Genomic DNA, 21,034 nt, shown 5'->3' with positions numbered 1-21,034 from the left:
AAATAATTCACTCAGTAAATGTGCATTTGTGCACTGCAGTGTTTATCCACTGGTTTTGTATAATATTTCTTTTTTTGATTAGCTCATCTTTTTATATATTCTGTTAATCTTAAAGATGATCAATAACTAAGTCAATTAGTAAGACTCAGGCTGAGTATTTGTGATGTGCACTGCACATTTAGATAAACATACTTTTACTTTTAAAGTTTATTAAAATACTGTATTATATCGCAATCTTCAATGTTAAAATTGAACTTGCACAATCCTTAAAACAATTAATTAATTTATTATTAGCTGATTTTAAATAGCATGTGATGTCCCTTTAAGAGGTCCGCTATTACAGACCATAATCAATTGCAAAGTATTCTTCTCAGATTCCTAAAAAGGATAACTGGAAGGAAGCAAATTTACAGGGGAATTAAAAATCCATTCCATTCTCGGCATGTTTCAAAAGTAAACTACCATGGTGGCATGGATGGCACAATACCATGTGCCTTTTAAGAGAGAGGCTTTTAAAAAGGTGTGTCAAGCATTAAAAAGATAATGTCAAAATTAAACTTCAAATTGTTGATTAGATAAACATTTGAAAAATTTTCAACATTAATTTCTTTTTAAATATACAATTGCACACCTTTTGTTTTAAATTTTTAGGGGTGAAATGTTTGGCCTAAATCATGCCATCCTTGGTGTTAGAAAAACTTCCAAGTTAGCAAGGTGATCATGTGATTCATTTTAAATTACTAATGTACCTAGTACTTACCGTACCAAACCACAAAAAAGAGATATAAAAACCTTCAATTTCCTATGCATAATGAGTGACGCCCAACTACAGAGCACAGCAATTTTCAATAAGTTTCCGATTAAATTCTATTTAGGAAATGTACAACAAATATCGCTTGATATTCTATGTTGAAAACAAGATACCTAGGTAGAGGCAAGGCATTCTGGGCCCCTAAATGGCAGGAAATAGTGCAGACTGCAGACATCCAGTGCTCTTTCAATTCATTCTTGCAAGACTGCTGCCATTTAGTGATCAAGAGACGTGCACACTCCTGAGCTTTTATTCCTACTTAATTTCAACAAAGATACCCAGAGAAAACAATGTCAGTACAGTAGAAGTAACTAGAGAACTTAAAACTTTTGCTCTGTCTGAACAGTGACAAATTTAGGGTTAAATAATAAATATACCATTCCCTGCAAAGAAATTGTCAAGGCAAACTGCTTTAACTAACACATAAAAGGGATTGGTTTTGATTCATTTGTTTTTGTTTAGTCTTTTTGTGTATGTGTGTGTATGAGACAGAGTGTGTGCGTGTAAAGTAGAGAAAAGACAACAGAGTTTAGAATAAGAGATATAATTAAACACATAAAAATTCATGAGGACAATGTGAGACGCCCTTTAATGAGTGCAGCAATTTAAAATAGGTTTCCCATTTACTGTACTTTTATTTAGGAAATGTACATAAAATATCGCTTGATAATCTTTTGCTGAAAAGTAAAACTAGATACCTAGGTAGCAGGGACTTGCAGTCAGGGGCACTGGCCATATGCGGTCAAAACTGAATGAATACAAACAATTAATATTTCTAAATAACAAATATATATATTTTATTCACTTGTTAAGTTATGGAGAGAGGCAGTGAGTGAGCACTACAGGTCTGCTTAGATCCATTGCTCACCATGACTAGTATTTCCTATGAGCCGCGAGCACCAGCGTCCAGCACCACCCACAGAGTTGTTGCAGCTCAGAGCAGACAAGAATAAACCCAATCTGAGGCAGCTCCCATAGTGTGTGTATAAAATATGTGTCAGAGTGTGTTGGTAGTGTACGTGTGTGTGTATATATATATATATATATATATATATATATATATATATATATTATATATATATATATATATTGAAAGTAATTCATTCATTTTGCAAAATGCAAGTCACATAAAATTAATATGATAAGTGATAGAATAAACTAAAAGTAGCGCTACAATAGCTTTAAGTATTAAAAACTATGGGTAAAAGTAATAACAAAATTTGATGATAATAAGTAATAATTATAAAATTCTTACACACTCAATATAAAGTAATGTGTGATGATAATATACAAATAAACCACAATAGGAGAATTAGCTAGAAAAACATAGATTGATTTAATATAAAAAGATGATAAACGAATAACACTTGATAAAAGGAAGCAGCAACAAATTTAAGCATATAGAAAATATTTTTGGTAGATTTAGCTTTTTTAATAATGCATGGACAAACAAAATAAAATAAGACAATCAAATGAAAGAATGTATACATCAAACCAACTTAATGAATTTGGTTGCACAATTCATATATAAAAGAGAGAGAGCCCAGAATTTAAAAAGTCTTGATCGACATAAAATGATTCCTTTCTTAAAATAATTAATCCAATGGATCATTATAGAGAATTACCTTTTTTTTAAAAAAAAAAAAAAAGCATGTCAAATAGGTAGGCGTTTTGGTATCTTTAGCTGTACCTATAGTTAAAGCTAATAGTCTTTTAGCGTCCAAAAAATGTAGTTTCAATTTATCACTTAAAAGTTGTTTTGTATCTTAGCTGTACCTATAGTTAAAGGTAATAGTCTTTTTGTGGTCACAATTTGTAGTTTCAATTTATTTCTTAAAAGTTATGATTAGTAGTTCAGTAAAAATAGTAGTGGCCAGCCACTATTAAAACTTTCAGAGTCCCGCTGTGAAATGTTAGGAGCACAGTTTAGTACACACAGATCTTACTTGTCAGATTCATACCTTAGGTGGATATATACCTGGCATGCTGTGCATGCAATCTCACCCTTCAGCGTCCACAATCTGAGATCTGGAAGGCTTCTGATGTCGGTGCTCGGTAATGATTGTAGATGATTGTTGGTCCCAGTTTTTTTCAGACTTGCGCAAGTCACCGTGGTAAACCGGTGTTTCTTTATACCTTAGGTGGATATATACGTGGCCTGCTGTGCAGGTAATCTCACCCTTTAGAGTCCACAATATGATATCTGGCAGGCTTATGATGTCGGTGCTCGGTAATGATTGTAGATGATTGTTTGTCCCAGTTCTTTTCAGACTTGCGCAAGTCACCGTGGTAAACCGGTGTTTCTTTTCTCAGTGATTTTCCTGCTCTTAGTACTTAAATGTACGCAGGAAGCAGTAGACAGCTTGCAAACCTCCCGGTTTGGTTAGGGATCTTTATTTGATATAAGGAAACAAATCCTGGGTACAGCTTTTCAAAATACACAGCTTTCTAAGCGTTTCACCCGATTTCAGGGCTTTTTAAAAAAAAAAAATGTTATAAGTAAATTTTCTATACTGATCCATTGGATTATTTTTTTTCAGAAAGGATTCATTTTATGTCAATTAAGAATATTTATATTATGTGCTCTCTCTCTTTTATATATGAATTGTTCAACCAAATTCATTAAGATGGTTTGATGTATTGTATACATTGTTTATTTTGATTGTCCATGCATTATTGAAAAAGCAAAATCTACAGAAAATGTTTTCTATATGCTTAAATTTGTTGCTGCTTCCTGTTATCAAGTGTTATTCGTTTATCATCTTATTATATTAAATCAATCTATGTTTTTCTTGCTATTTCTCCTATTGTGGTTTATTTGTATATTATCATCACACATTACTTTATATTGAGTGTGTAAGAATTTTATACTTATCACTTCTTATCATCAAATCTTGTAATTACTTTTAACCATAGTTTTTAATACTTAAAGCTATTGTAGTGCCACTTTTAATTTATTCTATCACTTATCACATTTTTTATAAGCAGGAGGAGGTTATCATAAAAGAGGCCTAAGTATTTGAAGTCCAGCGCTGAAAACTTAACACACATAGAATTAATATCAAACAGCTGAAGCTGACAACTGACAATTATCCATGTAACAACAACCAGTAACATAACAGTGCAAGGAGTTGTATTGTAACTTTATAACATAGCCATGAAAGCAGAAATGTATACACCATTACAAGCACAAAACCATTACTTTAATATTTCATAACAGCTTATTATTTACTGCATGCATAACCATTATTCTTGGTTTTTCAAAAGATACTTCAGAACAACAATATGAAAAGAAAGTTCATATCAATAATTGTGCCTTATACATAACATTTGAAGCCATATTAATGAAGAGTCCATGTCCATATAATGCTAACTGTCTATCACAGCAAATACCCTGGGGGGACCGTTAAGCTCCGACTCCGAGTCCGTCTAGCAAATCGAATCACTCGATTAGTATTGTGAGATAACTATTGGAATTTGTAAATTTCTCCTATATATGTGGTTAAAAAGGAATGAAGGGGTGCCCTAGACGAGAGTCAAACAGCTCACAACAAATACCGAGGGGGACCGGTGAGCTCCGAGTCGCTCCAGTATATCGAATCACACGATTGGTATTGTGACGTGAGATGGAATTTGCAAATTTCTCCTATATCTGTGGTTAAAACAGAATGAAGGGGCGCCCTAGATGAGAGTCAAACAACTCACAGCAAATGCTGAGGTGGACTGGTAAGCTCCTAGTTGCTCCAGCATATCGAATCACGCGATTGGTATTGTGACGTGAGATAACTTATGGAATTTACAAATTTCTCCTATATCTGTGGTTTGCTTAGGAGCATACATTTTTGACAAAGTTATGGCTTTAATGTTATTTATAAGGTATCATTATTGATATGAACTATCTTTTCATATTGTTGTGCTGAAGTATATTTGAAAAAAAACAGAATAATGGTTAATGCATGCAGTAAATAATAAGCTGTTATGAAATATTAAAGTAATGGTTTTTTGCTTGTAATGGTGTTTAAATTTCTGCTTTCAATGATATTTTATAAACATACAACTCTGTACACCCTTAAGGAATGATGAAACTACTTGTTACTTGTTATATGAATAACATCACTTGTCCACTTAAGCTATTTGCTATTAACTCTATATTACAATTATAGTGTATATTAGTGTATGAGTGTGTATGTTTGGACATATCATAAATGTTGATGATGAGATAGTTACAAAATAAAAGTTTCATTGTATACAGGCCTGTGAAAATAGTTTACTTACAATGCAAACTAAAAATTAAAACAATATCTAGGATAAAAATGAATGTCATCCAGCCTTGTACACATATTAACTGCCAGGCTGTATACCAGCACAGCCCATACTCTAGCTGTAAGTGCTCATACGCCTCAAACCCATATCACTTGCCTCTGTGTACCATTTGTGTTGATAAGTATAAATATTGGAACTACATTTGCATATATTTAACAACTATTTAATTATTTTCTTACCTGTATGCGATTGCGTGTGTTGTAAAGAATGCTAATTGTCATGTAATTTAATCGTAACTTTAAAGGGACAGTAAAATACAAAAGAAAATTTACATGATTGAAATAGGGCATGTAAATTTTAAAGAACTTACAAATTTAGTTTTTTAAAAAAAATTTGATTTGTTCTCTTGGTATTCTTAGTTGAAAGCTAAACCTAGGAGGTTCATAATCATATACAGCACTTACTAATTTCTTAGACCTTGAAGACAGCCTCGAATCTGAATGCATTTTGACCGTTTTTCAACACTAGAGGGCATTAGTTCATGTATTTCGTAAAGATAACATTGAGCTCACGCATGTGAATTTACCTAGGAGTGAGCACTGAATGGCTAAAATGTTAGTCGCTCAAAGTGACTGAAATAACAGGGACTTACATACAAGGTAATTACAGAGCTAATACGTCTATTATTATTATAGCTGTTTTGGTTTATACAAAACTGACGAATGGGTAATAAAGCAAAGGGATTATCTATCTTTTTAAACATAATTTTTACAGGTGATTTGGCCTTTAGTTTGCATGCACACACTGCCGTAAACATGCATGCGCACTAAAGGCCAAATCACCTGTAAAAATTATGGACCATCAGATGCAGTTTATTAAACTGAGCGTGAGGAGTCGGGTTGTGTGTGTCCGCATGTGCAGTATTCTGCGTGCCTGTGCAATGAAGTATACTGCCCATATAATTCCTTGACCTGTTGTGTAGGCTTCAACTGCTGATTTTAGGAGGATGGGCCTCTTGCGCATGTGCAGTGAGCACCACACACCTCCAACAGCAGATGTCACGTCACCGGAAGTGACGCGGGTCCTGCATTCTTATAAGTCACAACTAATTTTAGAACAGGGGCAATGGACAAAGGGAAATAATACCAATAATGTTGTGAAAGCTAAAAATTGCTTTCAGCAACAACAAGACCCCTTTAAGTGCTCTCAAAATGAGGCACTGATTTTTTTTTTTTTGGGGGGGGGAGGTTAACTATAACAAGCCCTCTTCTACTCTCTTGAGCTCCTCAGGGTGCTTCTCAGCCAAATGAGCATGCAAAGCGGCATATCTGCTTGAAGCAACACAGTCTCCATATGACACCACCTTCAAGCACACACCACATACTAAGCCACAAAGGCGAAAAATCCTTTGACAGCCACCTGCAGTAAGGTCAAAAGATGACCCTACCTGCATTGTATGTGTAGGGGACTGGGGGGGGGGGGGAAACCGGTGAAAAATGTGCTGGTGATGTAGCCGACCCAGCTATTACAGCTGAGGCTGGCGTTACAGAGGACTGTAGAGGAGAAGAGGAAGGAAGGGGCACAGCTACACTTGTCGTGGCTGTCATTGAGCTTGTTGACGGCACCACTGGTGCCGCAACACTTCCAGGACGGGGTCTTATCCTGGAAATACGCAACCCCTTCAACTGTCCAGCAACAGTTTTGGATTTCCGAAACCGAGATTTCTTGGAGATTCCAGAACTAGTTGATGGACTATCCACCACACTCCTGCTGGATGTAGTGCCTGTGGTGTGTGAAACTGGAGGAGGGGGTCCAACCACTGGGGAGCTCGCTCCTTCTCCACTGTCAGCACCAGGAGTTGCAAGTCCTTTTTTAGGACCTGGCCTCTCTATCTCCGTGTGCACAATGGAGAGGTGATGCGTAAGGGCAGTAGTGCCCAATCTCCCTCCTTTCCCCCTCTTGATACTCTTCCCACAATGAATACACTGCACCTGCAGTGCTTCATTTACACTGGAGCCGTCAGGGATACAAAAATGTTCCCATACCCACGACCTGAGTCTGGATTTCACAACTCCAGCGTCATGCCTGCGCTGTGATTCAGCAGGCATGGTGAGAGACACCGGTACATCAGAAGAGGGTAAGGTAGTGGAAGATGTAGAAATAGTGGTGTCGTCAGAAGCAACTATTGTACCTGTAACACCTGGAGTTGCTGGGCGGTGGACCCCGGCCTCCACAGACGCAGCAACACCAGAGTGCTGGGAATTTACACCACACTCAGGTACAACAACTAATTCTGACCCCATTGCATCTGATGTGTCAGCTGACACATCATGCAAAGAAGCATCAAGTCCCAATTGCACCGATTGGTGGATGACATCCGCCGCCATGGGAGAAGAAGTTCGCATAGAACTTAACTTCTCCCCGGAATCATCTAAATTGGCACTTGATTCTTCCCCACTTAAGTCAATATCAAAGGTTGGAAAACCCTTGACTTGACTTGCTGCAGAATGAGGAATCCCAGTAACATTAGGAGACAACATATCCTGCAGGTCCACATCAGTTAGGAATGAGTGCTCTTCAAATCCTGCAGCCAAAGAAGTACTTGGATCACCAGCGGTATGCGATCCATTTCCATCATTAACTGAGGATTTCAAAGCAACCTCATCGCTAAAACCCGCAACAACATCAGCACCAGCTGATGCACTCCTCCTATCTTGCCCATCAGGGGAGATACTACCAACAGGTAAAGACATGTTTTTTTTTTTTTAAGTTAAACTAAGAATAAAAAATATACTACTCCTCAAAAGTTTTCTGTTTGTTATACTAAATTTGCTGCTTGCTGTGTTTAAAAAAGACAACAAAATAAAACAAATAGCACAGAAACAAAGAGAAATTTTACCTAGATAGACAAATAAATTAACAAGCTATGCGACAAACCAACCTGTCTCACCCACAGCTCTGAAGTGTCTGATATTAGTTGTTTTTCTCCCAGAAAAATTTTTGTTCTAGAACACAGCCAAAAAGATACATTTTTTGATACATTTCGAAAATTCGATTTAAATCGAATTTTTCGAATGTGATAATCGAAATAATGTTATTCAATTAGATTTAAATATGTTTAAAAATCGAATACATATTTTCGAATTTCGAATGTGTATATTATTTCTTTTATTTTCAATCGAAATCGAAAATGACATTCGAAATCGAAAGTGCATTTCGAAAACGGAAATACGCATTCGAAAAAGGAAGTTACATTCGAAATCTAATATGCACTTTCGAAATGGAATATGCACATTCGAAATATAATATACAAATTCGAAATTGAATGTCACATTCGATTTCGAATGTCGCATTCGATTTCGAATGTCACATTCGATTTCGAATGTCACATTCGAAAACGAATGTGACATTCGAAAACGAATGTCACATTCGGAACCTAGAAAAAAATTCGAAAATCGAATTTTATAGAATATTCGTTCTTACCGACATTCGAATTTATAATTCGAATTTCGATAATAACATTCGTTCTATTTTCGAAATTCGAAATTTTACACATTCGCCCATCCCTAGTAATGATCCACCCTCCCTCTAAGCGATCATATCACCGCCTGCCAGCCTCCCCCTCCTTCCAGAGTGTCACTGTCTGTATTGACAATCTGCCTTCATATGTTAAAGGAACAATGGTTAGTTATTCCTTACTATATAAAGGCAGATGCCTTCTGCCTCTGGCTGCAGTCTTCACTGTCAAAGCTAACAGCAAGGACCGCAGCATGAGCCAGAAGGTTGGACATAGGTACTATGTCAACAGGGTATGCTGGGCAAAGTACTCTGTGACATTGTACCTATGTACAATAGGCTTAAGGAGTTAGGTTGCCAGTTATTAAAACATAATTTATGCTTACCTGATAAATTCCTTTCTTCTGTAGTGTGATCAGTCCACGGGTCATCATTACTTCTGGGATATTACTCCTCCCCAACAGGAAGTGCAAGAGGATTCACCCAGCAGAGTTGCATATAGCCCCTCCCCTCTACGTCACCCCCAGTCATTCGACCAAGGACCAACGAGAAAGGAGGAACCAAGGGTGTAGTGGTGACTGGAGTATAATTTAAAAATAATTACCTGCCTTAAAAAACAGGGCGGGCCATGGACTGATCACACTACAGAAGAAAGGAATTTATCAGGTAAGCATAAATTATGTTTTCTTCTGTTAAGTGTGATCAGTCCACGGGTCATCATTACTTCTGGGATACCAATACCAAAGCAAAAGTACACGGATGACGGGCGGGATAGGCAGGCTCTTTTATACAGAAGGAACCACTGCCTGAAGAACCTTTCTCCCAAAAATAGCCTCCGAGGAAGCAAATGTGTCAAATTTGGAAAATTTGGAAAAAGTATGAAGCGAAGACCAAGTTGCAGCCTTGCAAATCTGTTCAACAGAGGCCTCATTCTTAAAGGCCCAAGTGGAAGCCACAGCTCTAGTGGAATGAGCTGTAATTCTTTCAGGAGGTTGCTGTCCAGCAGTCTCATAGGCTAAACGTATTATGCTACGAAGCCAAAAAGAGAGAGAGGTAGCAGAAGCTTTTTGACCTCTCCTCTGACCAGAGTAAACGACAAACAGGGAAGACGTCTGTCGAAATTCTTTAGTTGCCTGTAAGTAAAATTTTAGGGCACGAACTACATCCAGATTGTGCAGAAGACGTTCCTTCTTTGAAGAAGGATTTGGACACAAAGATGGAACAACAATCTCCTGATTGATATTCCTGTTAGTGACTACCTTGGGTAAGAACCCAGGTTTAGTACGCAGAACTACCTTATCCGAATGAAAAATCAAATAAGGAGAATCACAATGTAAGGCTGATAATTCAGAGACTCTTCGAGCCGATGAAATAGCCATTAAAAATAGAACTTTCCAAGATAACAACTTTATATCAATGGAATGGAGGGGTTCAAACGGAACGCCCTGTAAAACGTTAAGAACAAGATTTAAACTCCATGGTGGAGCAACAGTCTTAAACACAGGCTTAATCCTCGCTAAAGCCTGACAAAAAGCCTGAACGTCTGGCACTTCTGACAGACGTTTGTGTAACAGAATAGACAGAGCTGAGATCTGTCCCTTTAATGAACTAGCAGATAAACCCTTTTCTAAACCTTCTTGTAGAAAAGACAATATCCTAGGAATCCTAACCTTACTCCAAGAGTAACCTTTGGATTCACACCAATATAGGTATTTACGCCATATTTTATGGTAAATCTTTCTGGTAACAGGCTTCCTGGCCTGTATTAAGGTGTCAATAACTGACTCAGAAAACCCACGTCTTGATAAAATCAAACGTTCAATTTCCAAGCAGTCAGCTTCAGAGAAGTTAGATTTTGATGTTTGAAAGGACCCTGTATCAGGAGGTCCTGTTTCAGAGGTAGAGACCAAGGTGGACAGGATGACATGTCCACCAGGTCTGCATACCAAGTCCTGCGTGGCCATGCAGGTGCTATCAGAATCACTGATGCTCTCTCCTGTTTGATTCTGGCAATCAATCGAGGAAGCATCGGGAAGGGTGGAAACACATAAGCCATCCTGAAGTCCCAAGGTGCCGTCAGGGCATCTATTAGGACTGCTCCTGGATCCCTGGATCTGGACCCGTACCGAGGAAGCTTGGCGTTCTGTCGAGACGCCATGAGATCTATCTCTGGCTTGCCCCAACGTCGAAGTATTTGGGCAAAGACCTCCGGATGAAGTTCCCATTCCCCCGGATGAAAAGTCTGACGACTTAAGAAATCCGCCTCCCAATTCTCCACTCCCGGGATGTGGATTGCTGACAGGTGGCAAGAGTGAGACTCTGCCCAGCGAATTATCTTTGATACTTCCATCATTGCTAGGGAACTCCTTGTCCCTCCCTGATGGTTGATGTAAGCTACAGTCGTGATGTTGTCCGACTGAAACCTGATGAACCCCCGAGTTGTCAACTGGGGCCAAGCCAGGAGGGCATTGAGAACTGCTCTCAATTCCAGAATGTTTATTGGCAGGAGACTCTCCTCCTGACTCCATTGTCCCTGAGCCTTCAGAGAATTCCAGACGGCACCCCAACCTAGAAGGCTGGCGTCTTTTGTTACAATTGTCCAGTCTGGTCTGCTGAATGGCATCCCCCTGGACAGATGTGGCCGAGAAAGCCACCATAGAAGAGAATTTCTGGTCTCTTGATCCAGATTCAGAGAAGGGGACAAGTCTGAGTAATCCCCATTCCACTGACTTAGCATGCACAATTGCAGTGGTCTGAGGTGTAAGCGAGCAAATGGCACTATGTCCATTGCTGCTACCATTAGGCCGATTACCTCCATGCATTGAGCCACCGATGGGTGTTGAATGGAATGAAGGGTACGGCAAGCACTTTGAAGTCTTGTTAACCTGTCTTCTGTCAGGTAAATCTTCATTTCTACAGAATCTATAAGAGTCCCCAGGAAGGGAACTCTTGTAAGTGGAACGAGTGAACTTTTCTTTTCGTTCACCTTCCATCCATGTGACCTTAGAAATGCCAGTACTAACTCTGTATGAGACTTGGCAGTTTGAAAGCTTGAAGCTTGTATCAGAATGTCGTCTAGGTAAGGAGCTACCGAAATTCCCCGTGGTCTTAGTACCGCCAGAAGAGCACCTAGAACCTTTGTGAAGATTCTTGGAGCTGTAGCCAATCCAAATGGAAGAGCCACAAACTGGTAATGCCTGTCTAGAAAGGCAAACCTTAGATACCGGTAATGATCTTTGTGAATCGGTATGTGAAGGTAAGCGTCCTTTAAGTCCACTGTGGTCATGTACTGACCTTCTTGGATCATGGGTAAAATTGTCCGGATAGTCTCCATTTTGAATGATGGAACTCTTAGGAATTTGTTTAGGATCTTTAAATCCAGTATTGGTCTGAAAGTTCCCTCTTTTTTGGGAACCACAAACAGATTTGAGTAAAACCCTTGTCCCTGTTCCGACCGTGGAACTGGATGGATTACTCCCATTAACAATAGGTCTTGTATGCAGCGTAGAAACGCTTCTTTCTTTGTTTGGTTTGTCGACAACCTTGACAGATGAAATCTCTCTCTTGGAGGAGAGTGTTTGAAGTCCAGAAGGTATCCCTGAGATATTATCTCTAGCGCCCAGGGATCCTGGACATCTCTTGCCCAAGCCTGGGCGAAGAGAGAAAGTCTGCCCCCCGCTAGATCCGATCCCGGATCGGGGGCCCTCAATTCATGCTGTTTTAGTGGCAGCTGCAGGCTTCCTGGCCTGCTTGCCCTTGTTCCAGGACTGGTTAGGTCTCCAGCCTTGTCTGTAGCGAGCACCAGATCCTTCTTGTTTTGGAGTAGTGGAAGATGATGCTGCTCCTGCTTTGAAATTCCGAAAGGAACGAAAATTAGACTGTCTAGCCTTAGGTTTGGCTTTGTCTTGAGGTAGGGCGTGGCCCTTACCTCCTGTAATGTCAGCGATAATTTCTTTCAAACCAGGCCCAAATAAGGTCTGTCCCTTGAAAGGTATATTAAGTAATTTGGACTTAGAAGTTACATCAGCTGACCAGGATTTTAGCCACAGTGCTCTGCGCGCTTGAATGGCGAATCCGGAATTCTTAGCCGTAAGTTTAATTAAATGTACTACGGCTTCCGAAATGAATGAATTAGATAGCTTAAGTACTCTAAGCCTGTCTGAAATGTCGTCCAGCGTAGCTGAACCAAGATTCTCTTCTAGAGACTCAATCCAGAATGCCGCTGCAGCCGTGATCGGCGCAATGCATGCAAGGGGTTGCAATATAAAACCTTGTTGAACAAACATTTTCTTAAGGTAACCCTCTAATTTTTTATCCATTGGATCTGAAAAGGCACAGCTATCCTCTACCGGGATAGTGGTACGTTTAGCTAAAGTAGAAACTGCTCCCTCCACCTTAGGGACCGTTTGCCATAAATCCCGTGTGGTGGTGTCTATTGGAAACATCTTTCTAAATATTGGAGGGGGTGAGAACGGCACACCGGGTCTATCCCACTCCTTAGTAATAATTTCAGTTAGTCTTTTAGGTATAGGAAAAACGTCAGTACTTGTTGGTACAGCAAAATATTTATCCAACCTACACATTTTCTCGGGTATTGCAACTGTGTTACAATCATTCAGGGCCGCTAACACCTCCCCTAGTAAAACACGGAGGTTTTCCATCTTAAATTTAAAATTTGAAATATCTGAATCCAATCTGTTTGGATCAGAACCGTCAGCCGCAGAATGAAGCTCTCCGTCCTCATGTTCTGCAAGTTGTGACGCAGTATCTGACATGGCCCTAACATTATCAGCGCACTCTGTTCTCACTCCAGAGTGATCACGCTTGCCCCTTAGTTCTGGTAATTTAGCCAAAACCTCAGTCATAACAGTAGCCATATCTTGTAATGTTATTTGTAATGGCCGCCCAGATGTACTTGGCGTCGCCATATCGCGCACGTCCCGAGCGGGAGATGCAGGTACTGTCACGTGAGGCGAGTTAGTCGGCATAACTCTCCCCTCGTTGTTTGGTGAAATTTGTTCAATTTGTACAGATTGACTTTTATTTAATGTAGCATCAATACAGTTAGTACATAAATTTCTATTGGGCTCCACCTTGGCTTTAGTACAAATAGTACAGGTCTCATCTTCTGAATCAGATATGTTTAACAAACTAGCAAATAAACTTGCAATTTGGAAATACTATACAAGTAAAATACAATGAAAAAAACGAACTGTGCTTGAAAAGCACTGAATATATATAACAGATGAAATCAATCAGCTTTATAAAACAAAATGCAACTTAGTAAAGGCTTGTACCCAGTAGCAAGAAATAACTAACCCTGAGGCATAAAAAAGTTAAAGAATAAACGTTTTTTTTTTTTTTTTTTATCACAGTCAACTACAATCTTACAGCTCTGTTAGATTACTTCCCTCAAATTAGCTTTGAAGATCCCTGGGTTCTGTAGAGATAAACCGGAACATGCAGGAAAAAACAATGAGCTTTTGACTGAAATTTTTGATGCGTAGCAAAAGCGCCAAAAAAGGTCCCACCCCCTCACACACAACAGTGAGAGAGATTAAAAACTGTCATAATTAGATCCAGCAACTGCCAAGTGGAAAAATAGTGCCCAAACATTTTATTCACCCAGTACCTCAGAAAATGAAAACGATTTTACATTCCAGCAAAAACGTTTAACATAATTAAGAATTATTAAAAAGCCTGTTGTATTTCTATTAGGCTAAAATCTTATATACACAGTGTAATTCCAGTGAAGTACCATTTCCCAGAATACTAAAATGTAAATTATACATACATGATATAATGTCGGTATGGCAGGATTTTCTCAGCAATTCCATTGTTAGAAAATAAAAACTGCTACATACCTTTTTGCAGAATAAACTGCCCGCTGTCCCCTGATCTGAAGTTTACCTCTCCTCAGATGGCCGAGAAACAGCAATATGATCTTAACAACTCCGGCTAAAATCATAGTAAAAACTCTGGTAGATTCTTCTTCAAACTCTACCAGAGAAGGAATAACACACTCCGGTGCTATTAAAAAAATAACAAACTTTTGATTGAAGAAATAAACTAAATAAAATCACCATAGTCCTCTCACACATCCTATCTAGTCATTGGGTGCAAGAGAATGACTGGGGGTGACGTAGAGGGGAGGGGCTATATGCAACTCTGCTGGGTGAATCCTCTTGCACTTCCTGTTGGGGAGGAGTAATATCCCAGAAGTAATGATGACCCGTGGACTGATCACACTTAACAGAAGAAAAGGGCTATTATAGTCAAAAAATGACATGCTCTTATCTGTTAGAGCATGTAATTTTAAGATTATCGACCCTAGACTACTTTGTTTAACACCTACAAAGGGGTTAAGCACACCGTATAAATAAGGCTTGAGAGCCACAGAGCACTGCTGATCCAGAGCAGAAAATGCAGCTGATCAAATCAGCAGTGCTAGTTGCAAGTCTGGGTAATGTTGCTAGCGCTGCTGAATGCATCAGCAGCTTTTTTCCTGCTCAGAACCAGCAGTGCTCTGAGAGTGCTAAATTAAATTGTGTGTTTAACCATTTTGCTAGCATTAAACACACAATAGTCTAGGGTAGATAGTCTTAAAGTTACATGCTCTAAAGAATCAGGACATGTCATTTTTTACTATGGACCTTTTATTTTTAACTTTGTCTTATATTTAGAACTACATTGTCAGTTGTAATAAAGAAATAACTATGAAAGGGTTATAGATAGATTTTTACAACATTCGCTTTGATACTGTCAGAGGTATCTGAGGACCAAACTGTCCTGGTGGTAGAAATTAAAGGGACAGTCTACTTTATTTTTTTATTGTTTAAAAAGATAGATAACACCTTTACTACCCATTCCTCAGCTTTGAACAACCAACATTGCTATATTTATATACTTTATAACCTCTAAATATCTGCCTGTTTCTAAGCCCCTGACGGCCACCTCTTATCTTATGCATTTTATTAGCTATTCACAGCCAGACAGTGCTAGTTTGTGTGTGCCATATAGATAACATTGTGCTCACTCCTTGGAGTTATGCATAAATCAGCACTAATTGGCTGAAAAGCAAGTTTGAAAAAATAACTGAAATAAGGGGAAAGTCTGCAGATACTTAGCTATAAGGTAATTACAGAGGTAAAAAGTATATTAATATAACAGTGTTGGTTATGCAAAACTGGGGACTAGTTAATAAAGGGATTATCAATCTTTTTAAACAATGACGATTTTAAAGTAGACTGTCCCTTTAAAGGTATAAGTGTGGTGGAACTAATAAAAAAAATGGCATCATTTTCTTGCTCTAAGGTAAACTAGAAGATTGATTTTGCCCACCCTTGCAGGCACAGGACCAAGTCATGGGCTCACCTGTTGAAGTCAGCCAGTGAAAAAGGAAAAAAAAAAATAATGGCAAAAAGTAATAAATACGCATTGCATTTTTCTTTTACAATTTTAATTGAGATTTAAGCATGTGTGTAATGTCCCTTTAAATAAAACGTTTCCATCTATCGTTTGAGCAACATTCATGTTGGTCAACTACCCTTGAAAATAGTCAGAGGCAATTATAAGTCTAGTTTCAGTGGAGAGAAAACCAACATTAATGCTACAGTTTAAGTTCCCATTCAAAGATTAAAAACAGTCGAAGATGTGATTTTTTTGTTTTATTCTAAAGTTAGCAGGTGCAACTAAAACTGATTGCTTTGGAATTTTCAAGCAAACAAATAAGTTTCTTCTTCATGTGTAACAGCTAAACGAAGGGGCGATTACAGGCAGGAAAGTGTATACTTATCTGTGTAAACTGTCTATATAAGATAGAACACTTCTAAGCCACGTTCTGTTAGTAAACACCAGGAGGAGACAATAGGCTATGTGCATAGCTTCTCTCTATATTCTCACTATGATATTCATCCTCAGAGTACTGAATTACTTACTAAACAAAGTTGTTTATATATTTACCATTACATACAGTTACACAGAATTGTTGCATTTATTATATTTGCTTTTGGTCTATTAGTCACCTGACATTCAGCACAAAACACTCCCCCATCAGGGCCAGCTTAACACATTGTGATGCATGGGACCAAGAATAAAACAATGTCCACTGCAATCCAAACCCAACCAAATTCAGTTGTTTCAAACAAAGTTTAGCAGGCTAAAATTTCACACAAGAGCACACAGAGCGAGTCCCCAGTTCCTAATGTGTAGATGTGATGTTCCTTATATAAAAATCAGAAGTTAACATGCAAAATTTTAAAAGATATTATTGCCCTTGTGAAATATCATCTTCTATCTTTGTTTTTTTAATTTCTCTTGTTTTGTGCATGTTTTAAAGTTTCTTTATTTTCATTTATCTCTTTTGTAGGGTGTGAATGCATTTTTGTGATGCTGTTACCCTTGACACCTCTTTCAGTGTGGTAATAGGTTTGATAAAAGTGTCTCCAATGAGTTTCATGGAGCTGAACTTGCCACATGCTGTTCTGATAAGGGCTGGGTACGAATCTTTAAAAAAAATCTCAATTCCCAGTGGCAAGATTTTTTAAAGAAATAATTTTACCAACAAGTTGTATTAAAGGGACACTTAAGTCAAAAATTTACTTTCATGATTCAGATAGAGCATGCAGTTTTAAGAGACTTTCCAATTTACTTATTATTTTTCAAATTGTGCAGTCTTTTTATATAAACACTTTCTGAGGCACCAACTCCTACTGAGCATGTGCCAGAGTTCAGTTTATACATATGAGTGTGTGATAGGCTGATGGATATCACATGATGCAGTTGGCTGGCAAGTCTTTTTATTTTGCATGTGTACTGGTAATGGTCCTTTAAATCATGTATAGTTCCCTTTTATTACCACCATTCACCACTATGTATTACGCATGCTTTTCTTTTCTAACAACCTAGTTTACCTTTTATGAAATTAATAAAACAGAACTGGTTGTTTTTCAAGGTTTTTATGTAAATATTCTATTGACATAAAAATGAACAAAATTACAGCTTGGACAGTGAAAAAGATAAAAAAAAATATACATAATATCTACAAAACACAAAAAGCTCTGTGTTTTATGTGAGCTCCCAAAATACATTTACTGACAAAGTAAACATTTGTGTTTTAATAAATAATATTTACAGAACTTGCATTAAAACATATTATCAATTCCAGACTATTTTACAAACTAATAAAATACATTAAAACTATAAACATGAGGAAAATCACAAAATTGATGCTGTAGGTTTGTTGAATTGGGGATTTTTGCATAAAGTATACAAATGTGGCAGTATTTATTTTCATCCTCAATTTTCAAAGAAAAGTTGTTACAATATTGTTGCTTCTTGGAATGCTTCAATCCACCTGTTTAAGAAAAAGAAAGAAAATTGATTTTTTTACGAAACAAAGAGGTATCAAAAGCCATTCTAGGTGTACATGTTAAAGGAATAGTCTAGCTAAAATTAAACTGTCATGATTAAGATAGAGCATGCAATTTTTTTTTTAAATATTTATTTATAACCAACAATGAATACAATATCCATATCAGCACAAAAAAAAAAACAAGAGATATTTCAGTTTGTCATACATGTTATGATAATAGAGAAGAAAAGGAAACAAAAAATAATATCAACCAAACATGAAGTATATATTATAATTCATATATGCAATAGATTATCCTGAATTATCCATCTGTTTAGTCGTTACTCATTGTTGGAATTTTTTTTTTTTTTTTTATTTAAATTAAAACAAAACAAAACAAAAACAATCCAAGAGGGAAAGAAGAAAAAAAAAAAAAAAGGGGAGGGAGGGGAAAGGGAAGGTGGCCATCTCTCATTCATCTCGCCCAGCTACCAGATGCCTAGTAAGATTAGTTCAGAATTTTGAAATGGGAAGATCATATATTCTTTTTCATTTTCAGGGAGTGATTTAATATATACTGCCCATTTATTGAAAAAAATCCTTATGTCCTCTTCATTGTCTATGTCTGTGTCTTTTTGTTCTAATATGCATTGTTTTTTTAGACAGTTTTGGATTTCGCATACGCTGGGCGCTGAGCGCGTTTTCCATTTTTTACAGATTAAGTATCTAGTGGCTAATATCGAGACGGAGATCAGGTTATCATTAGGGTGGCGTTCAGTTAGATTATCGTTACATAATATAATTTGATATAGGGTAAGAGTTATAGGGGGAATTTTCAGCACCTTATTCAACCAATATTCAAGCTTGCACCAAGTATTTCTTACTTTTGGACAGAACCAAAGCATGTGTTCTAAGTTGGCTGCCGGGAATGAGCATTTGGGGCATTTATCAAAGCCTGAGTTGTGAACCCTGCGACCCGTTTCCGGAGTAAAATATGCCCTATGAAGAATTTTGATATGTGCTTCCCGCCAAGTAGCTGAAAGAGTTGTTTTTTTCACTTTGCTTATGGAATGTTGCACTATTTTTGAGTCTACCCTATTTTGTTCTGACAGTGAAGTCCATGTTAGAGCAAGTCTTGCTAAATTCTGGTTGCCCCTGCTAATAGCCAAAAGATGATAGCATACAGAGATAGAGATCCGATCCACAGTCATAAGTGTAAGCCAATTTTCAAGTTTACCTAATTTCCAAGACCATCCTACCTCTCTAGTTGTTTCCAGGAAATAATGCCTTATCTGTAAATAAGCAAAGAAGTCTTTGTTGGGTAAGTTATATTCCCCTTTTAGTTTTTCAAATGTTTTAATGGTTTTTCCGTCCCCATCTATCAGTAAGATTAGTTTATTTAGTCCATTATTGTGCCATCTATTGAAGACCTCAGACTGTAGGCCGGGTTGAAACTTTGGGTTTCCTATCAAGGTGAGGTGTTTTGAAATTTTAGGGTTGAAAGATAAAAGCTTTGATATTTTCCACCAAGCCCTGATAGGGTTGGATATAGATTTCAGTCTTTTAATTTCTAGGGGTAGCTCTTTAGGAGGGGAGTGTAGGAGTGCTAGGGGGAGATAAGGATCGCAGACATTACTTTCAAGATGGTTATTTAGGATGTAATCCTTAGATAAGATCCAGCTAGTAGCTATTCGTGCCAGGGAGCTAAGGTTGTATGCTCTGATATCTGGGAGTGCCATACCACCAGAATCGCATGGGAGAGAGAGTTTTTTAAGGGAAATTCGTGCCTTTTTCCCTTGCCAGAGAAATTGGCTAATCAAGCTATTGATTAATCTTACATCCTTTTCGTACAAGATTACTGGGACATTCAAAAGTATATAAAGGAGTTTCGGGAGAAGAACCATCTTAAATATTGCCGCTCGACCCGAGACCGAGAGTGGAAGTGTGTGCCAAGTTCTCAGCTTTTCTTTAATTTGCCTAATAATGGGGGGTATGTTAAGTTCATATAATTTGTCGGCATTCACCGGAACATTTATTCCCAAGTATTTAAATTAATCTGTTATTCTTTTGAAAGGATTTTCTGTACAAGAGCCTTTATCCCTACGGATCCAGAGAATTTCTGACTTAGCTGTATTTATTTTATATCCTGAGAAGGTAGCAAAATGGTCTATTATTTGCATAAGTTTTGGGATGTTAATTTTAGTGTTAGATATATATAATAGTACATCGTCTGCATATAGGCCGATTTTCATTTCATGATTTGAAATCTTAATTCCTTCCAAGTTTTGTCTTACCATGATTGCCAAAGGTTCAATGGCCACATTGAACAGGAGAGGGGAGAGAGGACACCCCTGGCGGGTTCCTCTTTCCAGAGTTATTGATGGGGATACCATGCCATTAATAATTAGACGTGTAGCTGAGCCTTTATAAAGGTTCTTAACAAATTCAGGAAATTTACCCTTAATTCCAAATTTTGTCAGGGAGGTGTTAAGATGCTTGAAAGTGACAGAGTCAAACGCTTTTTCTGCGTCAATGGACAGAATAGCCATGTCCGGTGCTCCGGGCATTTCCTCTCTCCCCCCTCCCGCCTGCCGGGCCTTTTCCAAATATTCAAGTGTAAGTAGTAATTCCCTTATTTTTGCCGAGGAGTTCCGTCCATTCATGAAACCCGCTTGGTCCGGATGGATTACCTGTGGGAGTATTTGCTGTAATCGAGCTGCTAAGATAGAGGTGAGAATCTTATAATCTGAATTAAGTAAGGCTATTGGCCTATAAGATTCTTTGAGCCTTGGGTCCTTCCCTTCCTTGAGGATCAGAGTTGTATGTGATGCCGAGAATGAAGGAGGGATTGGTTTACTTTTCATATAGAGGTCATTATATAAATTTATTAAGTATGGAGAGATTTCTGAAGAAAGAATTTTGTAAAATTCACCAGGTAATCCATCCGGACCTGCTGCCTTACCAGTGGGGAGACCAGAGATTGCCTCAGTTAGTTCTTGCGCTGATATGGGGGAGTTAAGGATACTGATATCTTCGTCCATTAGTGAAGGGCTTTTAATCATATTCCAGAACTCCGTGGCCTTGTCATGATC

The 21,034-nt window shown here is 38.0% G+C and overlaps 1 protein-coding gene across 1 annotated transcript in view; it reads right to left on the bottom strand.

The window, feature by feature from the left end:
* Nucleotides 1-17,531: 17,531 nt before the first annotated feature.
* Nucleotides 17,532-21,034, bottom strand: part of FGD6 (FYVE, RhoGEF and PH domain containing 6) — a 269,170-nt gene continuing 265,667 nt past the window's right edge. Inside the window, exon 21 of the mRNA XM_053716891.1 lies at nucleotides 17,532-17,945. Within this exon, the coding sequence (XP_053572866.1) occupies nucleotides 17,909-17,945 (37 nt within the window). The 3' untranslated portion in view covers nucleotides 17,532-17,908. The remainder of the gene's footprint in view (nucleotides 17,946-21,034) is intronic.

The sequence above is a fragment of the Bombina bombina genome, chromosome 6, assembly GCF_027579735.1.
Source record: "Bombina bombina isolate aBomBom1 chromosome 6, aBomBom1.pri, whole genome shotgun sequence".
Classification (NCBI taxonomy): Eukaryota; Metazoa; Chordata; class Amphibia; order Anura; family Bombinatoridae; genus Bombina; species Bombina bombina.
The sequence above is the reverse complement of the archived record's forward strand: the minus strand, read 5'-3'. Positions and strand labels throughout refer to the sequence as shown.